General features: G+C 40.2%; 1 protein-coding gene across 2 annotated transcripts in view; it reads right to left on the bottom strand.

Annotated features, from left to right (window-relative positions):
• Window positions 1-5,988: 5,988 nt before the first annotated feature.
• The window catches only part of slc30a6 (solute carrier family 30 member 6), a 55,909-nt gene continuing 41,023 nt past the window's right edge, over window positions 5,989-20,874 (bottom strand). Inside the window, exons 11-16 of one of the 2 annotated variants that reach the window (XM_018660809.2) lie at window positions 13,767-13,886; window positions 12,411-12,513; window positions 12,208-12,255; window positions 11,664-11,732; window positions 7,738-8,218; window positions 5,989-7,700 (exon numbers count right to left, since the gene is read on the bottom strand). In XM_018660809.2, the coding sequence (XP_018516325.2) occupies window positions 7,588-7,700; window positions 7,738-8,218; window positions 11,664-11,732; window positions 12,208-12,255; window positions 12,411-12,513; window positions 13,767-13,886 (934 nt within the window). In that variant the 3' untranslated portion in view covers window positions 5,989-7,587. Of the gene's footprint in view, window positions 8,219-11,663; window positions 11,733-12,207; window positions 12,256-12,410; window positions 12,514-13,766; window positions 13,887-20,874 lie in introns of both variants that reach the window. The other variant, XM_018660807.2, reaches the window with a different exon arrangement.

Genomic DNA, 20,874 nt, shown 5'->3' with positions numbered 1-20,874 from the left:
ATTTAAGGGTTACAATATTAGCTCTGGGTGTCAGTCCATGGTCTGATGCAGAAACCAATCAGAGCCCAGACCAGAGAATCCTTGAAGATCCCTTGATTCTTCCAATGCAGCAGCTTGCCACTCGCCACCAGGCCCCATGTTGTTTTGAGACAGCTGACAGGTCGAGTCAAAACAGAGATAGCGAGGGAGGAAGATGGAAGGGGAGGAGGAGGAGGAAGAAAAAAAACCTGCAGAAGACTGAGCACTGCTTTACAGGGGATATTAGAACAAAGACGGAGAGGTGTGAGATGGGGATCACTAAAAATACAGATCAGGGCGGGAGGTGTTTTCACATGCAGCGGAGCAAACAAAGATTATATATAGAGCTGCTGTTCCTGTTGCGTTATTTTTAACACATCCACATTTACTCCAGCCTGAGGTGATATGCATCTCTGCTTCTCGTATTCTGGATCTGTCTGAGTGATGATAACGCCAAAAAATGGCAAATTGTTCTCTTCATTTTGCAACTTTTTGGTCAACCATGCTCCAAAAGGTGCAAACACCACTGCATCACATCTGGTGTGACTTTGAGAAAGAAAGTGATGTTACTAGACATCACTCAAACTTGAAAAACGTTCCTCTTTACTCTAGTTTGCTGTTAAAAACTTTGGACGTGGCTTGGACTTGCACCACAAGTAACCTACTAAGCTGTCATTTGACTGATTATTTTGTGATTCTGGGAAGAAAGTACAGCCGTTTCTAAATGACTGTATTGGTCAGGGTCTGATCTCTTGCCTTCATCTTTGTCCAAATAGTTACTGTGAACTTTTTTGTGACTGGACTCACTACAGTCAAAGATCTCAAACATGACAGGAAATACAACTGGACACTGATTGTTATAGTTTTGAGGTCACAAACTAAAAAAGTTGGGAACCTCTGGTTTAATCTTTAACATATTTTATGAGCTTATCATATGTTTTTTAATGTAAAATATTAAACTACAAGAAACTACAGCTGTCAAATAAATGTAACACAATAAAAAGAACAAGTATTGCTTCTGAAATGTGCTGCAGTAGAAGTACCATAAAATGGAAATACTCAAATAAACCACTGCAAAATTGTTCTTAGGCAGAGGACTTGAGTAAATGCACTTATATGCACTTTCAACCACTGGCCGTCTCCTCTGACCTTTCCTGGTTAGGTCACATGTGAGCGGCCTGAACAAACAGACGACGACGACCTCGGTAGCGCGAAGCGGCTGTGTCAGACTGACCCAGAAAGCCGAGACACAGCACAGATCTCATTCATTTTCCGGGGATTTTCAGCACAGATTACAAAGGCTCTACCCCATTTGTTTTGTAACAAGCATGTGAAGTCAACACTAATACAAACGCTGCGGCTCTGAACTTCAAAATGCCAGGGGACCTTTTTAGAGGCTTAGGGCCGTTGAGCACATCCAACGCTCGGGGAGCAGAAGCCCTGTTAAGCTCTGAGGGCAAAGTACTTCTTTGATTGTTTGTTCAAAATCTCCTCCAAAAGCCACAGAACAAAAACGGAGGACGGATTATCCTCTTTTGGAGAGGAAATGAAATTCTTCAGACGAGGCACTTAAACAGGTTTCAGGATGAATGACGGGAACTGCTGCTTGGGTGGCTCTGTCTGTGTGTTGGGGAAAATATGAGTGATGAACATTTACGACTTGTTAACTCATATAAGTCAAAGATTCGTTCAGCCAGTTGAGAAAAACCAGCTAGGTAAAGTCTGAAGTAACAGTAGCAGCCTTCATCATTAGATCATTGTTGGCCATATGAACAATGATGAGAAAATCAGTTAGAAATACTCTACAAAGTCAAAAGTATGTAGACATTCAAACATTCTAGTCATACGCAATAGGTGCACTTGTCTTTCTATAAGTAAGAGCATTACTGTGCTGCTTTAACAGCCTCCACTCCTCTGGTTTTAGTCTTTCCACCAGATTCTGGAACCTGGCTGCAGGGATTTGCTCCCATTCAGCCACAGCAGATTTATTGGGTGTTCAGACCGAAAAAAAAAAACAGCCTAGTGATAAAACAACCGTAGGGGCTGCACTAGTGGTGGTCGTGGTGGTGGGGAGGGCTGTGTTGTTTCAGGTACCAGTGAGCGAGATGAGCGACAACTGCAGTTCCAGTAATAGAGGGTTTGAAGGCTCATCAGACTTTAATACTCAGACAGGATCATTTTATCTTCTTCTGTAACGATCGTGAGATAAAGGGCTCAGTTCACATTACAGAGTGATACCAGTAATGTGTGTTTGCACATATTCCATGAGCCACAGCAGGATTTTGACTTTTCGTTCAACCTTTTCTTGCCAGACAACCCATTTTTATGCCAGTGCTTTTCCAAGTAGGGCTGAAGTCAGTCAAAGAAGTCAGCAGCCTCTGCAAGGTTGACCACTGATGCACCAGTCCAGGCAAGGTCTTCCACACTAAACTGGGAAAACCATTTCTTTATGGAGCTGGCTTTGTGCACAAGGACAGTGTTGTGTTGAAATAGGAAAGAGACGAATAGGAAACTGCTAACACAAAGCTGGAGGAACACTGTCTAAAAATATTATTGTATGTTGTAACATTAAGATTAGCCTAAGAGGTCCAAGCCATCAACTGACAGATTGATGGCTGGGGGTTGCAACACACCAGCAATGCACCAGCAAGTGGCTGGGAGGAAGACAATTAAAAAATTGCAGGTTTAAAATACTGAAAAATCTGACAGAAAATTCTTTGCTTAAGATCCATTTACTGGAAATGTTCCAGTCTCCATGACAACTGAGCGAACTCCATTCACCTATGAAGGTCATGAGTTGTGGCTGAATGCTTCTCAAAGTATCCAGTGGGTAGGACATTATGCAAAGAGTTTTTTCTAAGGTCTATAACCTTTCAACTGAAATTTTAAAATATGGAAATTGTTTTACAAGTAGAAGCATTCATTGTGTTTTTAAGCCCTGAGGATACACAGGATGTGTTAAAACACACATCACTGTGTTTACAAGACAACTCCCCAGGGTAGCTTTAATTTCTCTTGGAGAAGGTGCTGGAGTTCAAGTGGTTTTTCATTGAGCATCTACTCTAGTAAATGTTTGGCACTTCCACAGTCACTGCATCTTTATCACAGTTTGGAACAAAGCCCATGAACATCCACCTCATTAACTGACTAAACTCTTGGGAAAACTATGAGTTTCCCTCAGTGGGAAAATGCGCCTGATCTTCTTCCCCTCGTTAGATTTTAAACAAACCCAGTGATCGATGAGTATTGGTCTGGAAAAAAAGGGGATCTTGGGCCTATTAACGGTTTTTGGAGACCAGACGGGTCCCTTAGTAACCGTGTCAGGAGTCTGTTGGCCTCCTAACACATTGCGACTCTGCTGGACTCGAAGCTGTCTCCTCACCTCAGCCTCACACGGCGGCCCGCAGCGCCGTTCATTCATTTGAATATTTTCTGGGCTGATGAGGATGCGAGGGCGGCGAACTGCGGGCCAAGAGAATAACATGATTGCAGGGGACAAAATAATGACCAGTCGCTGCAAAGTTGCTACAGTGTGTCATACATTACTATGCAAGGAGGGCAGCATGTGGCTGAAATAGAACACAAAGGAGAGAACATTGTTGAGTTTGTGCCGTTTGCCAAAACAGTTGCTTACATGAACATCCTGGGTTGATACATGACACTGTTTTCTTTAGCAACTCTTTAGTTTAACTGCTTTCTCTCCATTAACACAAGTTGTGCTCAAGTACTTTACTTGAGTAATTGTATCAACACCAAGTGGTGGAAAGTACATTTACTCAAGTACTGTAGTACAATCTTGAGGTACTTTTACATAACTGAATGAAGGTAAGAGTGCACTTCAGAATCATTACTTTATATGTATGTGTGTATATATTATATGTACAGTATAAATAAAAAGTACAGCTATTTTTACTTATGAAAAAGATCTCAATACTTGTTGCACCGCTGTCAGTACCACACTGAAAAATATTTGATTTCAAGTAAGTCATTTGAAATTTTACATAAGTAATAGCATGAAGTAGCAGGAAAATAAACTCAATTATGAAAAAATAGAGTTAAGATGAGTTCTTCTGTTATTTACACAATATTATTTCATTGGTGCTTTTTCATAATTTTCTTTGTGGTCTTTGTTTTTTGTAATTAATTTTTATTTTCATATTGTTCTGTGTTTTTATTGTTGTTTGTCTTTTGTAAAGCACAGCAATTACTTTTTTAAGTGCTGTCCACTTATTACAGTTGTCTCATGTTCTGAATGTAAAATCTAAACAGAAATCGACATAATAACTGTTAACTCCATTTACATAAATACATAAAAGAACCTCAGCATGTCATTTATAAAGTACAGTTGGGATTTTAAAATATTACATCCTAGCAATGTGTCGCTTTTCCTGGGATTCCATGATTAATTCAATTAAATTAGGTTTTAAACACAGAAAAAAACGTTCTCATTCGCTACAACATACACTTACTGGGGGCTTTACAGTGCAGTGGTTAGCACTGTCAGGCTTTTTTCCAGGGCTTTTCTGTGCGGAGGTAGACTCTGGTTCTCCCCAACCAAGATGTGGTGACTCTCTATGGAGATATGCTCAATGCCCACCTCTCACCCAATGTCAGCTGGGATTGGCTCCTGATACAATTACTGCATGTTATTTAGACATGTAATGGAATAAGACCAGCTGGGGTGACATGGCATTTATGATTTCTGTTTTTACCTGTTTAGGCATAACACACCTTATTGGTTACCACTTTATATTTTTGTTATATCATTGATTGATTTAATCAGGTTTTGCATATTATTCTTCTTATTTAGATATTTTTTCTTGTCACAATGTCATTTTTATAGTGTTTTAGTGTGAATTTCCTCCTGTCAAATTGTACACAGTACAGTCTAAGTATATATGAGCTGAAATATATGTGACATAGTGTATATAAAATTCTGTAAGATTTTATTCATTATAATTTACCTTTTTACATGGACTAACTAACAGATCTGAGCGCCCTGGAAGCTTTCTATAGGATGTGATTTGTTTTAGCCTTTAAGCTTTAAAGAAGGATCCTGGAAGACCTACCAAATACCTTTGATACAGTAGCTGTGTGGATGCATTGATGTTTGGTACAATATTCTTTAACACACAGGTGCAAAAATGTCAAATATTCCAAGTTCCCACAGGTTTTTCTCACAGGAAACACAAACAGATTTTGTTACGAATTCACAGGATATAGTGGGATCTCAATTCTCAATTCCGCCCTTTAATACAGTGCCTGTGTGAGTTGATGTACTTACTTGCTTACAGCTCTGTAAATGAAGGAGTGGAGTATCATTCTTACACCAGATGCTGTGAGGTCAGAAGGTCACCAGTTCACATCAGGATACAATGAGAAGAAGATTCCCATGACGGATGTGTTGAGGGAGCAAAGGAAGTGCTGCAGGAACAGAAAGCCTCATCACACATGTAGATATACACTGATGCCTGGAGGAGCAAATAGATCCCAGAGACGCAACTTAAGAACTGAAGGTTTTCCTAGGGAGACACTGAAAACAAATATTAACACTGGTTTGTACAGAAAACTGAAGGACTGTCTTAATAATACAACTTATCTCCCATTTTTTCATCATGACTTTTTTGAATTTATCACTGTGAAAGTCTGGCCTTATGTGAGTCCCTGTCTAAGTCAGAATGTGTCTTACTTCTTATATAAAACAGGACCTTTAAACCACTGTTGGCTCTCAGGAGTTCAGGTCATGTCCTCTTCACTTGACATCAAATGAGTACAGCAGCCCACAGAATCAGCAACTTTTACAAGAAGAAAACACTCAAAATACAGTAACATCAGCTGTTAAAACTTTGCACCACAGACAGCCATGTTTTCCCCACCTCGAAAACTAAGAAGCACCAAGATGAGGAGTGATGTAAAGTCATAATACAGGTGTCATTTGAGATGAAACAGAAGAACAAACATGAGGAAAAGTTGGAGAGTTCATGACCTGTTTAATAACCAAGTCGCAGTCACTCCTTTTAAATAAACATACATGGAATATGACTCATTAGGGCTGAGAGTCACTGAGAGTTTTGTGACAACAATGTTTTGTGGTTTACAAATCCAACACCGGCTCTGAGATCCATCAATGTTGGTTGCTCTGTTATCGGAAACGCAGTGAGTTGCATCGTTACATTGTTACATATGTATTATATTCTCAGCTCTGATGTGACAATTTTGATGCGTATCAGCACTTTTTGATTCTGTAAATCTGAGGCACCAGAAACCAGTGGCTGATGAATGACAAGGAATAACTGTTTCAATGACACCCAGCCCTGTTCAGATTAAAAAAAATTATAATAATAAAAATTGGAATTCCCCCTATTACTCATCAATCCATCAACATCCCAGTCAAATATTCACTCCTAATAGAGTAAAGAAACAGGCTCCCCATTTCATTACGTTGTGCTAAAACTGCTTCATTGTTGTCCAATTCCACATCCTCACCCGACAAGTTCCAAGATTTTTGCTGAAATTGGGGGAATAACAGAAAAGGGGACAGACCAGGTGGCAGATGAGAAAGTTAAGAGTGAGATGATGTCTGCAGAGCTGCTGCTGAGCACATGGATGGAAGCAACAAAAGTGCTACCTAACTTCTTAATATTTGAAGTAAAGGAGTTATGTCTTCCTCTTATATCAAAGAATGTAAAATCAATCAATCAATCAGCAATAGTTAGCCCAAGCCCTAAATGTGTGACAATGTGAAATGTTTTCTCAGGGATGTGTTTTTCAAACCCTGTGTGTTATTCAAGGTGAGATACTGTTTACTGTGTTATGTTTTATACACTGTGTTTGTCCTCAGCAGCAGTTCTGTAGTCAAAATGGTGAATTTTAATGTTTATCTTGAGCGGTCTTGTGGCCATCACACATTCAGGATTCTTTTCCTTATAGTCACATCAGAAATATAAATCTCTCTTTGACATGTATCACCATTGTTGGTGATTGACTTTAAAACAGCTTCTACTGTGAATCATTTTGGACTCTGGTGTCTGGTGTTTGGACACTTAAAATGTCAGGCTGGATTTTGATTTAATTCAAGGTTTTATTTTCTCCCCCCAGGAATGTTGTTCAGCCATGTTTGCAACAAAGTCTCCTCATAGGCTTTTATATTATATAATAAAAGTTTGAATATGTGTGGGCACATTGATTTCTCACCCTCAAACCTCACAGGCAGTTCCAAGAAAAAAAAAAGTCAACCACAGTCAACCTCTTGGTCCCCTTGTTAGAAAATAAATACTACAACATACTTCTCTGTTTCTCTTCTTCAAGTCAGGGGAGGCTCACACTATAAGATTTTATACCAGACCTGAAAAGAATCGGCTTCGTTCTCTAAAGCTGTCCTGTTGTTGTCACACTAGGAGGAAATGTTGCAGTGTCTGCTCTCCAGCCCAGGCAGGAAATAAATCTCATCAGTTTCAAATATCTGAACTACGGTGTGGAGAAACTTGACCTCTATCATGAATCAGCCACCTCATGTTTTCGTTCAAGTATTTGAAAGTACAGAAACAGTTCAGGCTCATTTCAGCACAGTCAGGGTCGGTACTGTCTGTACTGTGAAGCTAGCGGGTTGCTAGTTCCAAACCGAAGCGGTGCTGTGGACCCCCCAAAAGCAGTTCTGTAACTCTGAGATGAAGGCACCCCTGCTCCCGCCCATACCCAGTCCAAACCCAGCCCCCAGACCCTGCATGCCAAGTCCAAGCCCACCGCTGGGCCGCGCTAAGCCCTGATTCAGCATCCCCGTGTAGGGAGATGCACCATAGGTGAGTCCCAGGCCTCCATAGGGCCTGTGGGTGTGGTGTCCTGGAGCAGGGAGGACCATGGGCTGCACGTTCCTCCCTGGCGTGTCGAAAGAGAACTCTGGAGGAGGGCTGCTGGGTTTGGAAGGCGTGGAGGTCAGCGGGTCCAGCTCTCCCCCCGAGGACAACAGCAGAGGAGGAAGAGAGGAGGAGGAGACGGTGGCGTAGCCTTCGGCAGAGCCCAGAGGGGGAGCGGAGGGGGAGGAGGAGGAGGAGAGGGTCCCGGTGAGGAGAGGTCTAGTCCAGTCATCTTTAAAGATCTGGACGGTGAGCGTGGAGACGAGCGGCAGCAGCCGGTTGGTGACGTGGGCCAGAACCAGCTGCTCGTTGGCGTCACGGCGGATACGAACGTGTGCGGAGCCGGCCTGAAACAGAAAAGTACGGAGAGGCAGACAGGAGGGTATTAAGCGGGAAAAGAGACGGAGAAAGAGGGTTAATTGAGTAGGAAATTGAAAAAGAGTAAAATAAGTAAAACACTACACATACAAAGTGCTCTTAAAAAAAACACCCCAAAAAGCTTTAAGATGAATTTAAGATGCTTTTCAAAATCTTCTCTAGCATTTCCACATACACAGTCATATTTCGCAGTCTGGTCTGAAGTTGAAGACAAAATAAAATGTCATTTTTTATCTTGGATGTTTTGGAAGGTGGTCACTGTAGCTCAATCATACGGGAGGAAACAGTGCATGCAGGATGGTGTGTGAGGGACTGAGTCTGAATAAGTAGCATGTTCATGGTAATGAAGGTTCACAGGGATGAATGTCAAATAAGGAATGAGTATAGTAGCAGCAGTCTAGATCTGCACTAAATGAAAAATGCCCAGACATAACTTCTCTTATGATTTGGTGCTATATAAATCACTGATGTATTTTTCATAGGTTTTGGGCAGCAATGGAGCTCTATAGCACAGATAAAAGTCATTACAATGAAATAAACAAATACAATAAATCACTTTCCTGTTTTCTAAACGACTCGGACTGGAATTTATTGCTGTTCAGTGATGCTTTTCTCCAGCGATGCATTCATAAACCTTTCTCTTCTCTCTAAGACGACCTTGAGCAGCTACTTAAATAAACATCAAAATGACAGAAGCTATCACTGCACATCTCACCCCAACATTCAACCTTTAACTTCTAAATCTGACCTTAAAACACTCGACAAAGACCTTCATTTTGTCCTAGTTTTCTTATTTGACCGCCCTCATGGGAATATTCAGTTCTCAAAAGAACAGAATGTGCGCACACACACACACACACACACACACACACACACACACACACACACACACACACACACACACACACACACAGAGTGAGTCCCCCGTGGGGCAGAAGTGCAGTCAGAGGGTCAAATCAGTTTGGACAGCTGCTCTGTTAGCAGTGGGCCAACAACCAACTGCAGCTACATCAGTCACAACAACAACAACAGGAGCAGCAGCATCGATAACATAAATAAAAACAACTATAAAAGCAGTGTCAGTGCTGAAGTAAACAGAGGACGCTGCTCCACCTAGAGGCAGCAAAAGGTACAACTGCTACACACACACACACACACACACACACACACACACACAGACAGTATGAGAGAGTGACTAACAGTCTCATCTGTGATTAAAAAGAGATAGAAGGATTCATTTGCATAATGTGACACACTTTCCACATCATCCTACAAATTAAGATTTCATACAGATATAAACCTGTAAATGTCCCCACACATAAAACAAAGACTGTAACACCTACTTCTCTGCAAAAATCATCAATAAATCAAGACAAAAAAAAAAACCCAGATATTCTGGGTTTTCATTTGGGCCTTTTGTATTTTGATATCAACATTTGAAGGCAACAAATATTTTAGCTAAAAAACAAGAATGTGTTTAGTGTCCTGTGATTTATGCACGCAGCAACAAATTTGACAGATACTGAATATATAGAGAATATTACTAAAGTCACAACACAAGTTAAAAAAAATAGACTTTGTTGTGGAAAGTTGACCTCAACATTTATAGATCTGGATCTAAATTATCCTGTGTTTGTGAACCTCAGGGAGCACAGTTGTGAAGTGCATTTCCCACAAGAACATAGCACAGTTCTGCTCCATTTGATGTCTTTATAAGGTGTATTGAAGTTTTATGCTGTGGCCGGCATCCCTCTCACTCTAGAGCGTTTCCCTCCACTGATATCTGATATCTAAACTCATCTGAGGAGGCTGAAGCTTGGTTTTATCATGAAGTACCTGCATTGGACCTGAGCATACAGAGCCTTCTGTCCTCCACTTTTAAATATGCTAATATGATGATTTGCTTTCATTTGCTTCAAATTACTTTATCAGTGTTGAAAACTTATGTTCTCAGGGTTTATTAGTGTTGTAAGTGTGTGGACATCCTGCTACAGACATGTTTCCATCAAGAGTGAACCTTCAAGTTCAACAACAGTACAGTGAAATTAGCTACAATAAATAATTTGTATTCCATCCTGACAGCACGGTGTGTTTCTGCAAGAAGACAGACAGATGTTGGTGTGTGTGTGTGTGTGTGTGTGTTCCCCAGGACCTCAGCCGCCCCAAAAGCCAGCTGGGCTTGTTTGCTGTCGCTACGACAACGTGCAACACAGACGACGACAACTCAACATAGACAACGGCAACGACAACAGCGTTCCCTCCAAAAACTGGAGACAGAGACACAGAGATGGAGGGAGAGGGAGAGAGAGAGAGAGAGAGGGAATATCTCCGCATGAATGACTTGTTCCTTCTTTTCGTCTGAGCGAACAAATCCCTGCAGATCGTCGTTCCGAACCCACGAATGACAGAGAGGCATGAACGAGACGATGGAGGGAGGGAGGGGGGGGATCTAGAAACAAACATGGAGACAAACAAAACAAACAAACTAACAGGGGGGCAGAGAGAGGGAGGGAGAGAGAGGATAATGGTCGTAAACAGGATGAGGCAAAGGTGTTAAGACGGAGAGAGAGGACGAGGCTGATAGATGATAAAACAGGACTTGAGAGCCACTGCAGCAGGTGTACATAACAGTCTTTGTAGCAAGGCTGAATTACCAAACAGGCAAAGTGGGCATATGCCCCAGGCCCCCATACCTTGGCTCAGATACACAATGTGTCATTTGACCGCACTTAAATGAACTAATTGTTAATGTATTTAAGTACAAAATCAACTGAGTCAGCTCCCAGATTGTTACCTTATGCTGCGCCCCTGTTTTGCAAAGCAGCCAAAACTGTTTTATTAAATTAGTTTACATCATGCTTGTGAGGTACATCTTCTTGAGTCAAGTTAATCAAATTGCCACAAACTAACTGACACATAAAAAACCTGGGTCAGGTGGTGTTATTCCTGCCGAGGAGGACTGGGTTTCTAAGTCTCTGGAGAAATAATGAAGCTGCTGCTGATGCACTATAGATTATGGGAAGTTTGGGGCAACAATAGGGCTGCCCTATGAATGCTGATGAGACAAACCATAAGAGAAGCTCCCAAGTTGAATCACTAATCACTGTTTTTTTTAGCTGCCTCATTGCACACAGAGCAACACATGATAACAGCATAGTAGGCTGTAAATTTCCAACATGAAAAGCCTGTTAGAGATACAAAACAGCATGACTCGTTTCTGTTCTCAGCTCGGACACTGAATGTTCATGAAGTCGACTATTGAACCAGATACTATTCTACTGCTGTCCAATGTGACAGACTCTGACTATCACAGATGAGGAACCAATGGTGCATTTCCACCAGAGGAACCAGGGTCTGAATGGAGTTTCTGGGGCAAAGTTTTACCCCTCAAAGAAGTTTGGCTGTTAAACGTACCAGAGACCCGAAGCCAACAGTCCAGAAGTGCTCGTTGCGAACCTCCAGCACGCCGTCCAGAGTCGACACCTGATTGGATACAAATAGGAACAATTTGCTTTCAACAGTGACTTGTGTTGAAGAATGTCTGAAGTCTATTCTATAAATTCTATATTTTTTGGTCTTTCTTATTGTGAAATAAAAGTTAAGTAAAAGTCAGCCCTGAAGACAAACATCTTTTCACAGAGGCATTAACAGATGTGTTTTAATTATTTGCAACACACAAAATAATTTAGACCTGTTGTCTGCAGATTCTCATGACTAGTTCACTTTTTGAACACATTCAATTTAATATTACCTGGACTAATACTAATAGATTTATATCAGAAAGAAAATTATCCTCCCCTTTCCATAAAGTGCCTTTTGACAACTTTCGATATGGATTTTAAGTGAATATATACCAGTTATACTCCCATGTATCTTTTAAGTTCTCTTTAAGTTTATTCTAAATTAATATTACTGTTGTTGTTGATACAGTACAGTTGTATATGCAACACTAACTCACCTCTCTCAGCAGTTTGTCCAGCTGGCCAATGATGTGGGAGGGCGTGGTCTGTGGACCAAATGAAAAACAAAAAGTTAATAATTACACTTCTTAAAATGCCATAATGTCATTAATTTCATCTATCATTCATGCTTTCAGTAATCCATTCAGTGTTTGTGGCAATAGACAAAAAAATGCAACAACAAGAGACATGTTTGTCTTACCTGCAGCAGCACTTTGCCACTGTAGACGCTCATGGGATACATGGTGCCAAAGGTCATGAGAGCAATGGCGACCGCCGACGCTGTGTCCACCGCATTATAGTTACTGAACAGACATAAACAAATATGTTTAGGCAAGGTAGAAAAGAAACACACGATAATATAGTAGATATGCATAAATCGGATTTAAAAAGAACAAAAAATCAGCTAAAACTGGATAAAACAAGCAACAGAGGAATTGTTACAGTGCAGTTAAAATGCAGTGAGAAATTTGAATGAATAAAAATAATGGGGAATGGCAAACAAAAAGTCTTTGATTTAAAAGAAGTAAGAGTTTGTTCCAGTGATGTGGTGCATAACATGTAGCTTTTACTCTAGGACAGTAAGACCTGTGAAAGCAGGCTGATTCTACAATCACCTTAATGTGGATATTAAAACCAGTCCCTAACTACAACATTACTGGCTGCTACTGTTTGTGGTCTTAGCGACTGAAGCGGACTGCTGACTTTAAAAGTTCTTTCAGTTCTTTCAGTTTTATCTTCATCTTCAAGTGAAATTTTGTTTCAACTATGCACTTACTGTTTTTAAAAGAGCTTTAAATGTACAGGTTATATATTTACTCTTATTATATATCAGCTGTTCATACAGCTTTCAATCATTACACACAATCTTCCTCAGTAGTTGGAGTTGGCTCAGTTGTCTTGGAACTGGAGCGTTAAGGACCTCTCGTCCATGTTGGCTGAAAAGCTGATGAAGATTATGCAATATGATCAACAGCTCCAGAAAAGCTACTTAATGGACCTTGTGGTGAGATTGTTTTCTCAGCTGTTGTACTGATCCCGGGCTTTTAAGTCAAAAGGGACAAGAAATCCCTAAAATGCTCAGAAAAAAACTGAAATTTTAACGTCTACAGTTCCATGACAACTGGGCAAAGTTGAACTTGTTTCCCATAAAACAGACCTAATACTGAGACTGTTTTGTCAACAGCTGTTGTCAAGTTCAAGAACTGGCTTTGAACGTTGTTTACTGGAGGGACATGTGGCACATCCAATCACTATTGAATGTAAATCTCTTTTTTTAAATCATTATCTCTTCCTAAGGAACAAAATTTAAAGCAACAAAACTGATTCACTGCGTTTCATCTCTGCATGCTCTCTGCATTTTTTCCAGTGGAGAGTCTTGCATCAGGACACGTTAAGTTTGGTGGAGATAAAGATCAGGACAGTTAAAAGCAGCAAGTGGGAATTTCCAGCTGCGGTGGAAGTGTGACAGCATCAAACCCAGGAAAGCAGCCCTGGTTTAAGTGACTGGTGCTGGTGAATGTGGGGATTTACCAGCCACAGACAGACTAATCCTTACTTGATTTCTATGAGCATGTAGGTGATGCAGAGGGACAGAGCTCCTGCCATGTTGATCAGGACAAACGGGTTCATGCGAGGCAGCAGCACACTGCTGAGACCTGGAATGATGCCACACAAACTGTACACACACACACACATACAAACAAACAAACAAACAAAAAAGAAGCCAGATTAGTGCACATGATCACCTCCAGATTTTCTCCCTAAATCAACTCCAAATGTTTCCCAGCTTCCAAAAAGGGAAATTACAATACCATTTAATTAAATCAAATCAGAATTTAAATAAAAATCTAATCATAAAGACATTATTCTAAAGAAAATATATAAAAAATAAGAATTTAATTTTTTAGATGAAGATTCAGATATCACAAACCAATTAATAAATGACAATCAGCTTAAGTTCAGACTCCTTCAGACATCATCTACAGTGTTTTTAACTTCAATTACCTAGTAAAATAGTTAAAGAAGATGGTTAAATGTGTTCAAAGAGCAAAAGCATATTAATAGATTAATGATAGAAGACAAACAGGAAATGCATCTGTTTTTATCTTTTATTAACTTCTCTGCTCAACGACTGACTTTAAAGAGCATATGTTTGAAAATTTGGCCGTTAAAGGACAAGTTCACATTTCTTCAGATCAGATTTCTGTACGAATAATGACACAGGTTTCTCTCGTTGTAGTCATTCCTCCTGATCAAGTCTTTATGTGTTTTTAATGAAAGTGATGGACAAAATCTGCAGTCCTGTGGAGTTTCTCAGAAAGTAATATGACAAAAGTGAGGCCAAAGGCACATCTGGACAAGAGCTTCTATTATTTACTACTTGACGTAAGTCACACAATCCCAGAAACACATTGTCTACAGAGGACTGAGCATGTTTCCTCCTTCCTAAGCTGCAGCTTGCCTCAGAGATGAATCTGTGTTTATGTTTGTCTTTAGGATTAGGCCTTTAACCCGATCACACCATCATAATGGACTTTAGCAGACTCCAACTGGAGTTGATGGGATCATTCTTGTTTTGCTATGCTGGTCTAAGGCCTAAGTCTGCAGTCTAAGCTCCAACCAAACTCTTCTACTCCTCCTTTGCTTCGACAACAAATAAAGGAGCTTCACAGACAGAGAGAAAAATGCTGTTTTGGGCTCAAACAAAATCCCTGCTTAATGATATTTTGTAGAGGGTGATGAATCAACACTTTAAGTAATAGTTTAATGTCACTGTAAATAGAATATCTTTCTGGACTGTTGATCAAATAAAACATCTGAAGTTGTGACTTTGGACTCTGGGAAACAGAAAGAGATTTTCAACCATTTTACAGACAAAACAAATTAACAACTGATTAAGAAAACAATCAGCAAACTGATCGTTAATGAAAACAAATGATTAGCACCAGCCCTTAACATGTTCAAAGTGAAACCTATGCACTGTGCCTGTTTGCTGGTTTAATTCTGTGTACCCTAATGTAATACAAACCATGCAAGGGACCACATGCTCTAAAAATGGGCTCCTCAGAGAACATGATTTGTTTGGTGAATGTAATGACTGCTGGTTGTCAAAGAAAGGTACATCATCATAGCTTGTTCTGTATTAACCTGAAGGTATATTTAAGCTTTTGTGGCATCTCTAATTTTCTCCTCTAAAGCAGAGATGTGGCATCTCTCCCTGGTACAGCTTTTTTTCTGTGCTCCTAATTATGACATGATTTTTTCTTCTTTATTCTTGTCTCCTCAACAGAGGTCAAAGGTCAAGTGGCACCTGTGGAGCTGTTTAATATTTAGTGTCTTGCTCGAAGGCACTTCAGCAGGAAATTAGGTGTCTGACATGGTTTAATGTGATCTGAATGATGTGATGCAACACGATGTGACACTTGAAGATGTGACCTGGGACGGTATCATGATGCAGCATCACATGACACAGTGTGACATGACATAGGCAGTTTTAATGACAGCTGCACGCTCTGGATGTTCAGGCTGAGAAGTAGATTTAATCAGCGGGGCTTCACTGCTGTTAGTTTAATTGAACGGGGTCACTGAGGACACACATCAATAGCTCTTCTTTCATCAACTGAGACAAACTGTTTTTTTTTTTTTTTTTAAACACTTAACGTCATTACTGGACAAGCTGAAGCAAAGTCCTGCTGGCACGTTTTAAAAAGCAGCGTAATAATCTGTAATCTTGAGCAATTTACCAGTGTTAAAAACACAAACAAACATTGAGACTGACCCGTACTAACAACTGAAGAGAAACAAACATCAGCAGGGTATGTATGCATAAAAACACCAGCACCATTTGTTTTTTTATGTCAGACCACACATTTGGCAGTGTGGAGAAAAAGGTGAGTGGTGCTTCCTGATGTGACGACGTGCATCATCAGTGCATCAGTGCATCAGGATACACCATGGTCATATTTCCCAGCATGATCTGTAATGCAAGATCATTGCATTACAGATCATTTTCAATTGATGCAATTCTATGTGAGGCAGCCCAGGAAGTGACGTTACCCTACACATATTGAGGATATTTGGGCCTTTGCTGCCTTTAAAAAAAATCTATATCTTGGGTACAGATTTTTAAAATCTTGCAACTTTACAGTTTTTAATATGTAACTACAGTACATATTAGATGTAAATATATGATTATCCTGCCTCAGATATGTGGTGTCCAAAGGTAAGGCTCTGCCTTCAATAAATTCGCTAAAGAAAAAAAAAAGGTCAACTAATTACTGTAGAAGATTTTTGATTTGTATAGTTTTTATTCTGGTGTTATTCTAGTTTATCCTATAATTAGACACAAATACCATTTTAGGTTTTTAGAAGTTCATTTTTCAGTCTGTGTAGCTATTTTCTGTTCAAAAGCGGGTTGACTCTGCTCTAAACAATCAATACTGAGTGACTTATCCATTCCACCGGCATTATTTTCAGTTGACACAAAAGCTGCAGAGGCAGATGCTGAAAGAAATTCAATTTCAGTTTCATGGCAATTGAAGAAATACAGTATGTTGATGTAACAGGTGTTATTTCTAAGTCATGTACATCTGTGTCCATTTACTCTTATTGTATTTTTCTGTCACACGTTTACTTGCTGTGCCTGTGTACAAAGCTATTATTGGTTTAATACAGGGAAACTTGCCTCAGTAAACAAAATGCAAACTAAGCAAAGCCATCTAGTTTTCTCTTAACAGATGTTTGGGACATGAGTGACAAACGTGTACTGCAAGATTGAAATATCTAGCTTGAATAAAAACCTGAAGTTTCAGTTGAAATGTGGTAAAAACTAGAAGCTACTGCAACTTTGTTGAACTGCACTTTTTGCATAAATAAGTGACATGGATGACAGGAGTAAACTCTCTTTGGCCCCTGAAGGGAAAACCAGACCAGCAGACAGCTGCATTCATCTCAGACATTCAGCTGATTCCCCAAAAGCGACCTCACACACTCTCTGGGTAACACAGGCAGCACGGTGTTCCTGGAACCGATTAACAGTCAATGAATGCATCTCCGGGCAGATCAGCCCTGTGCTGCATGTCAGATTGGATTTCCAATACGTCAAAGGTCAGCGCTCTGAAGCTGCCATGGTCGATGGCGTCGAGCACTGTCACAAACATGAAGAGGAGCTACGATGGCTCGGTGCCACAAGGTATTTGTCATTAGATAATGTTTAAAGACAAAACCGTGACATGGATGTCAGCATGTTATTAACGTCAAGCATCATTTGGAGAGTCACATGTTCGCCACAGGCAGGACTTTCATAGAACTGGAAAGTAGCAGAGAGGAGGGGAAGAAAAGGAAGGAAAGCAGGGGAGGACTGATTAATGTGTGTATGTGTTTGTGGATTATGAACATTTTTCACTTCCTATTATTTTGTTTATAAAGCCCTAACTAGAAAATGTGACTCCTGTTATATCATCAAACTCAGTTTTAGACCTTAGACTTAAACATTGTTTTCGTCTAACGCTTGGAAAAGGCTCGCATCTGCTACATTTTCACTACTCTCACACTGTGGATATGTGAGCCTCAGCTGAGTGTCAAAAATCTGTGTAGACACTGTTTTGACTGATTTGTCATTGGGTGTCATTTTAGAACTCATCCCTGTGAGTTGTATTCTTTGGTTGGATGGCCATCTCTTGCTGTTCACAGGTTAACTCATTTACAAAAGCTATTTTACAGTTACTGCTGCTCTACTTGAGGGAATTCTGGAAAAAAAATGAAAATAGCAAATTTTCATTATTTGTAATTACTCCACTGGCGCCCTCTTTATTTTAGTTACTATAATTATTTAACACAATAATACTATCTTAATGGTAATGTGCATCTTTAACTATATGCTGCTGTCTCTCTTGAAAATGAGATATGGTTTCACAGTGGGACCTTACCTGGTTAAATAAAGGAAATCGAAATTAATTAGTGAACGCGAGCTGGAGTCTCGTTAAGCTGGACAGCAGAGACAGACAGCGGTGGTGATGTCATCAGAGACAGATCCTGCAGCAGCTCCTCAGACATTGAATAATAGAGGGACGGCTGGGACTGTTTGACAGCAGCCGCGATGATGTTACCGGGATATATGAGCACATGTTGTGATTCACTGCTGGCCGCTCTGTGTTCATATCAAACCCACAGAGTCAGTCAGTAACACAGAGAGCCAGTTGTAAAGCCAAGCAGTGAGTCACAACATTTGAGCCACTGGGTTGCCCTCGCCAGTTTTATAAGACTTTTTTCTTTCCCTGCAAGAATTGTGATTCATGCAGAACATAAGGTTTCAGGTTTAGTTCAGCAGCCTCACATATGTCTGTCAATATTTTATTATTATTGTATACATTAGTAGCATTATCCTTTTAGTAACATTCACAATAGATGTTTAAAAGTTAGTTAGAAGTATAGATAATACTTTGCTTGCTATGGAAATAATTTTCTTTATTTATCTAAATCTGAATGCTGCAAGCAAAGAGAGAATAAAACACAAACCTGCTGACTCTTCAATTTAAGGATTTAGAGACGCCGTTCAGCCATTTTTACTTTCACTTTAAATGAACAGCCCTGAAAATGAACAGCCCTGAAAATAAACAGCGTCAGTGTTTCAAGCACAGTGGTAGAAATCAAACTGCCTTGCTCAACCCACTGATGCGAAAAACAGAAAGTGGTACAAAGGAGGAGAGGAACAGTAACGGTGCAAGAAAGACAGAAAGAAAGAGACACTGAGAGATCTGAGGACGAGATTGACAATCCAACGATCCCATAATCCCCACTGATGCATTGATATAATTTGACATGTGACCCTGTGTGTGTATGTGTGTGTTAATCCAGACACATTGCAGAAAGAGAGCGAGGGATTAAAGCGGAGAGGCAAACACTTGATACTCTGTTCTGTTGGCTCCACAATGGACTGAATGATGAACAGAGTAAAGAGAAACGCCAAATACTGTTCATGACACTGAATATGCTTATTTTTTAGTCAAACATTGCTAGATTTAAACCTCTTTGTGTGTTATTTATTTAAAAAAAGTACAATTGTTGGTGTTCAAACTAAAGGATTTCAGCCTGCTACTGAGCCATGTATGTATCTGGTCGAGTGATTTTATTTGACTAAAAACTATTTATATCATTCAGGCCATTATCAGTACAGTATTTATTTTAAAAAATAACAACAGAGATTTTCACAGTTTTTCACAGTGGACTCAGGCATTAGCAAGAAGAAAAGAGAAACAAATATCACCAGCCAATCACCAGTTGCCCTTCTTTGGCCACTTCCGGTAGGTACTAAACACTGCATACACTGCAAACAGCAGGACCATCCCACATCCCACGCTGTTTTGAACCATAACAGTTTGGCTCTTGTCAAAGTTGCTCAGATCCTTACTCTTGCCCATTTTTCTTGCTTCCAACACATCAACTTCAAGAACTGACTGTTCACCTGCAGCCTAATATATCCCACCCCTAGACAGGTGCCACTGTAAGGAGATAAACAGTGTTATTCACTTGTCAGTGGTTTCAATATACAAAAAATAGTAGCTGTGCTTGGAGACTGCTTTCTACTTGTCATTGCAGTTGTATTATTAAAGTAGGGCCCCTGTTAATATGCATGAAAAAACATATTGATTCCTCAAAGTACTTTTTCAGTGGTAAAATTTGGACCTGCTGACTTTTTACATTTACAACCTGGTGGACCACTGTTGAGTACTCAAGCTGTTTGAGGCTCGATGTGGACAAGCTAACATTCTGTAGCTCAGTTTAACAGCAACATTTCAAGAAACAGCAAACAAAAACAGACTGCATTCACAAAAATATGGGACAGATATTTAAATTTCTATTTGTGTGAAAGTAAACAAGAATCAGGACTAGGATCTAATAATACTCCATATCTGCAAAATTTCTTTCTTTCTTAGTCGTGCTTGATTTTTTTTTTTTTAATTAATATCCCTCTTCTCCCTACTGGCAACCTTCACACACACACACACACCGAGCTCAGGCTTCTGGCTGGTGAGGGCAGCAGGCTTTATATAACCCAGACCCTGCTGAGGTTAAGTGGGGATAGGCCATTACAACACAGACAGTAACACACACACAGCCACACACTCACAGACCCACAGTCAAGGAAGCACACACTGGAAAATGCACACACATACACACATACAGACAGGCTTTTGCACAGACACACAGACAGAGAGAGACAGACACAGACACACAGACACACACACACACACACACACACAAAATGCTTGTATGAAGGCGTACAGAGCATCTCTCTCTCTTTCACACACACCCTCACACACACGCACACATAGTCAAAGAGTGGAAACTAGGCTGGGACGTCCTGTTCATTTCTGCCCTCTCAGCCAATCACAGCTCAGTTCTACTGCACAACTCTCCAGGCTGTCTCCCCGAGTAACCTGCACCAACTGAGCTGCTGACTCTGTGTGTGTGTGTGTGTGTGTGTGTGTGTGTGTGTACCCACTTGAGTAGTGGTAATACACAGTGGGATGCAATATTCATCACAACAGTTGACACTGAGCATCAGTCTATGGAGAGTTTTAGTCTATAAGTTACAATAGCATAAGGAAAGAAGGCTGACTGACGTGTGGACTTTTTTCCTGTGTTAGCGTCTCTACATTGGC

The sequence above is a fragment of the Lates calcarifer genome, linkage group LG16_LG22, assembly GCF_001640805.2.
Source record: "Lates calcarifer isolate ASB-BC8 linkage group LG16_LG22, TLL_Latcal_v3, whole genome shotgun sequence".
In the NCBI taxonomy this organism is placed as follows: Eukaryota; Metazoa; Chordata; class Actinopteri; family Centropomidae; genus Lates; species Lates calcarifer.
Note: the sequence above shows the minus strand (reverse complement) of the source record. Positions and strands in the feature narration are given on the sequence as shown.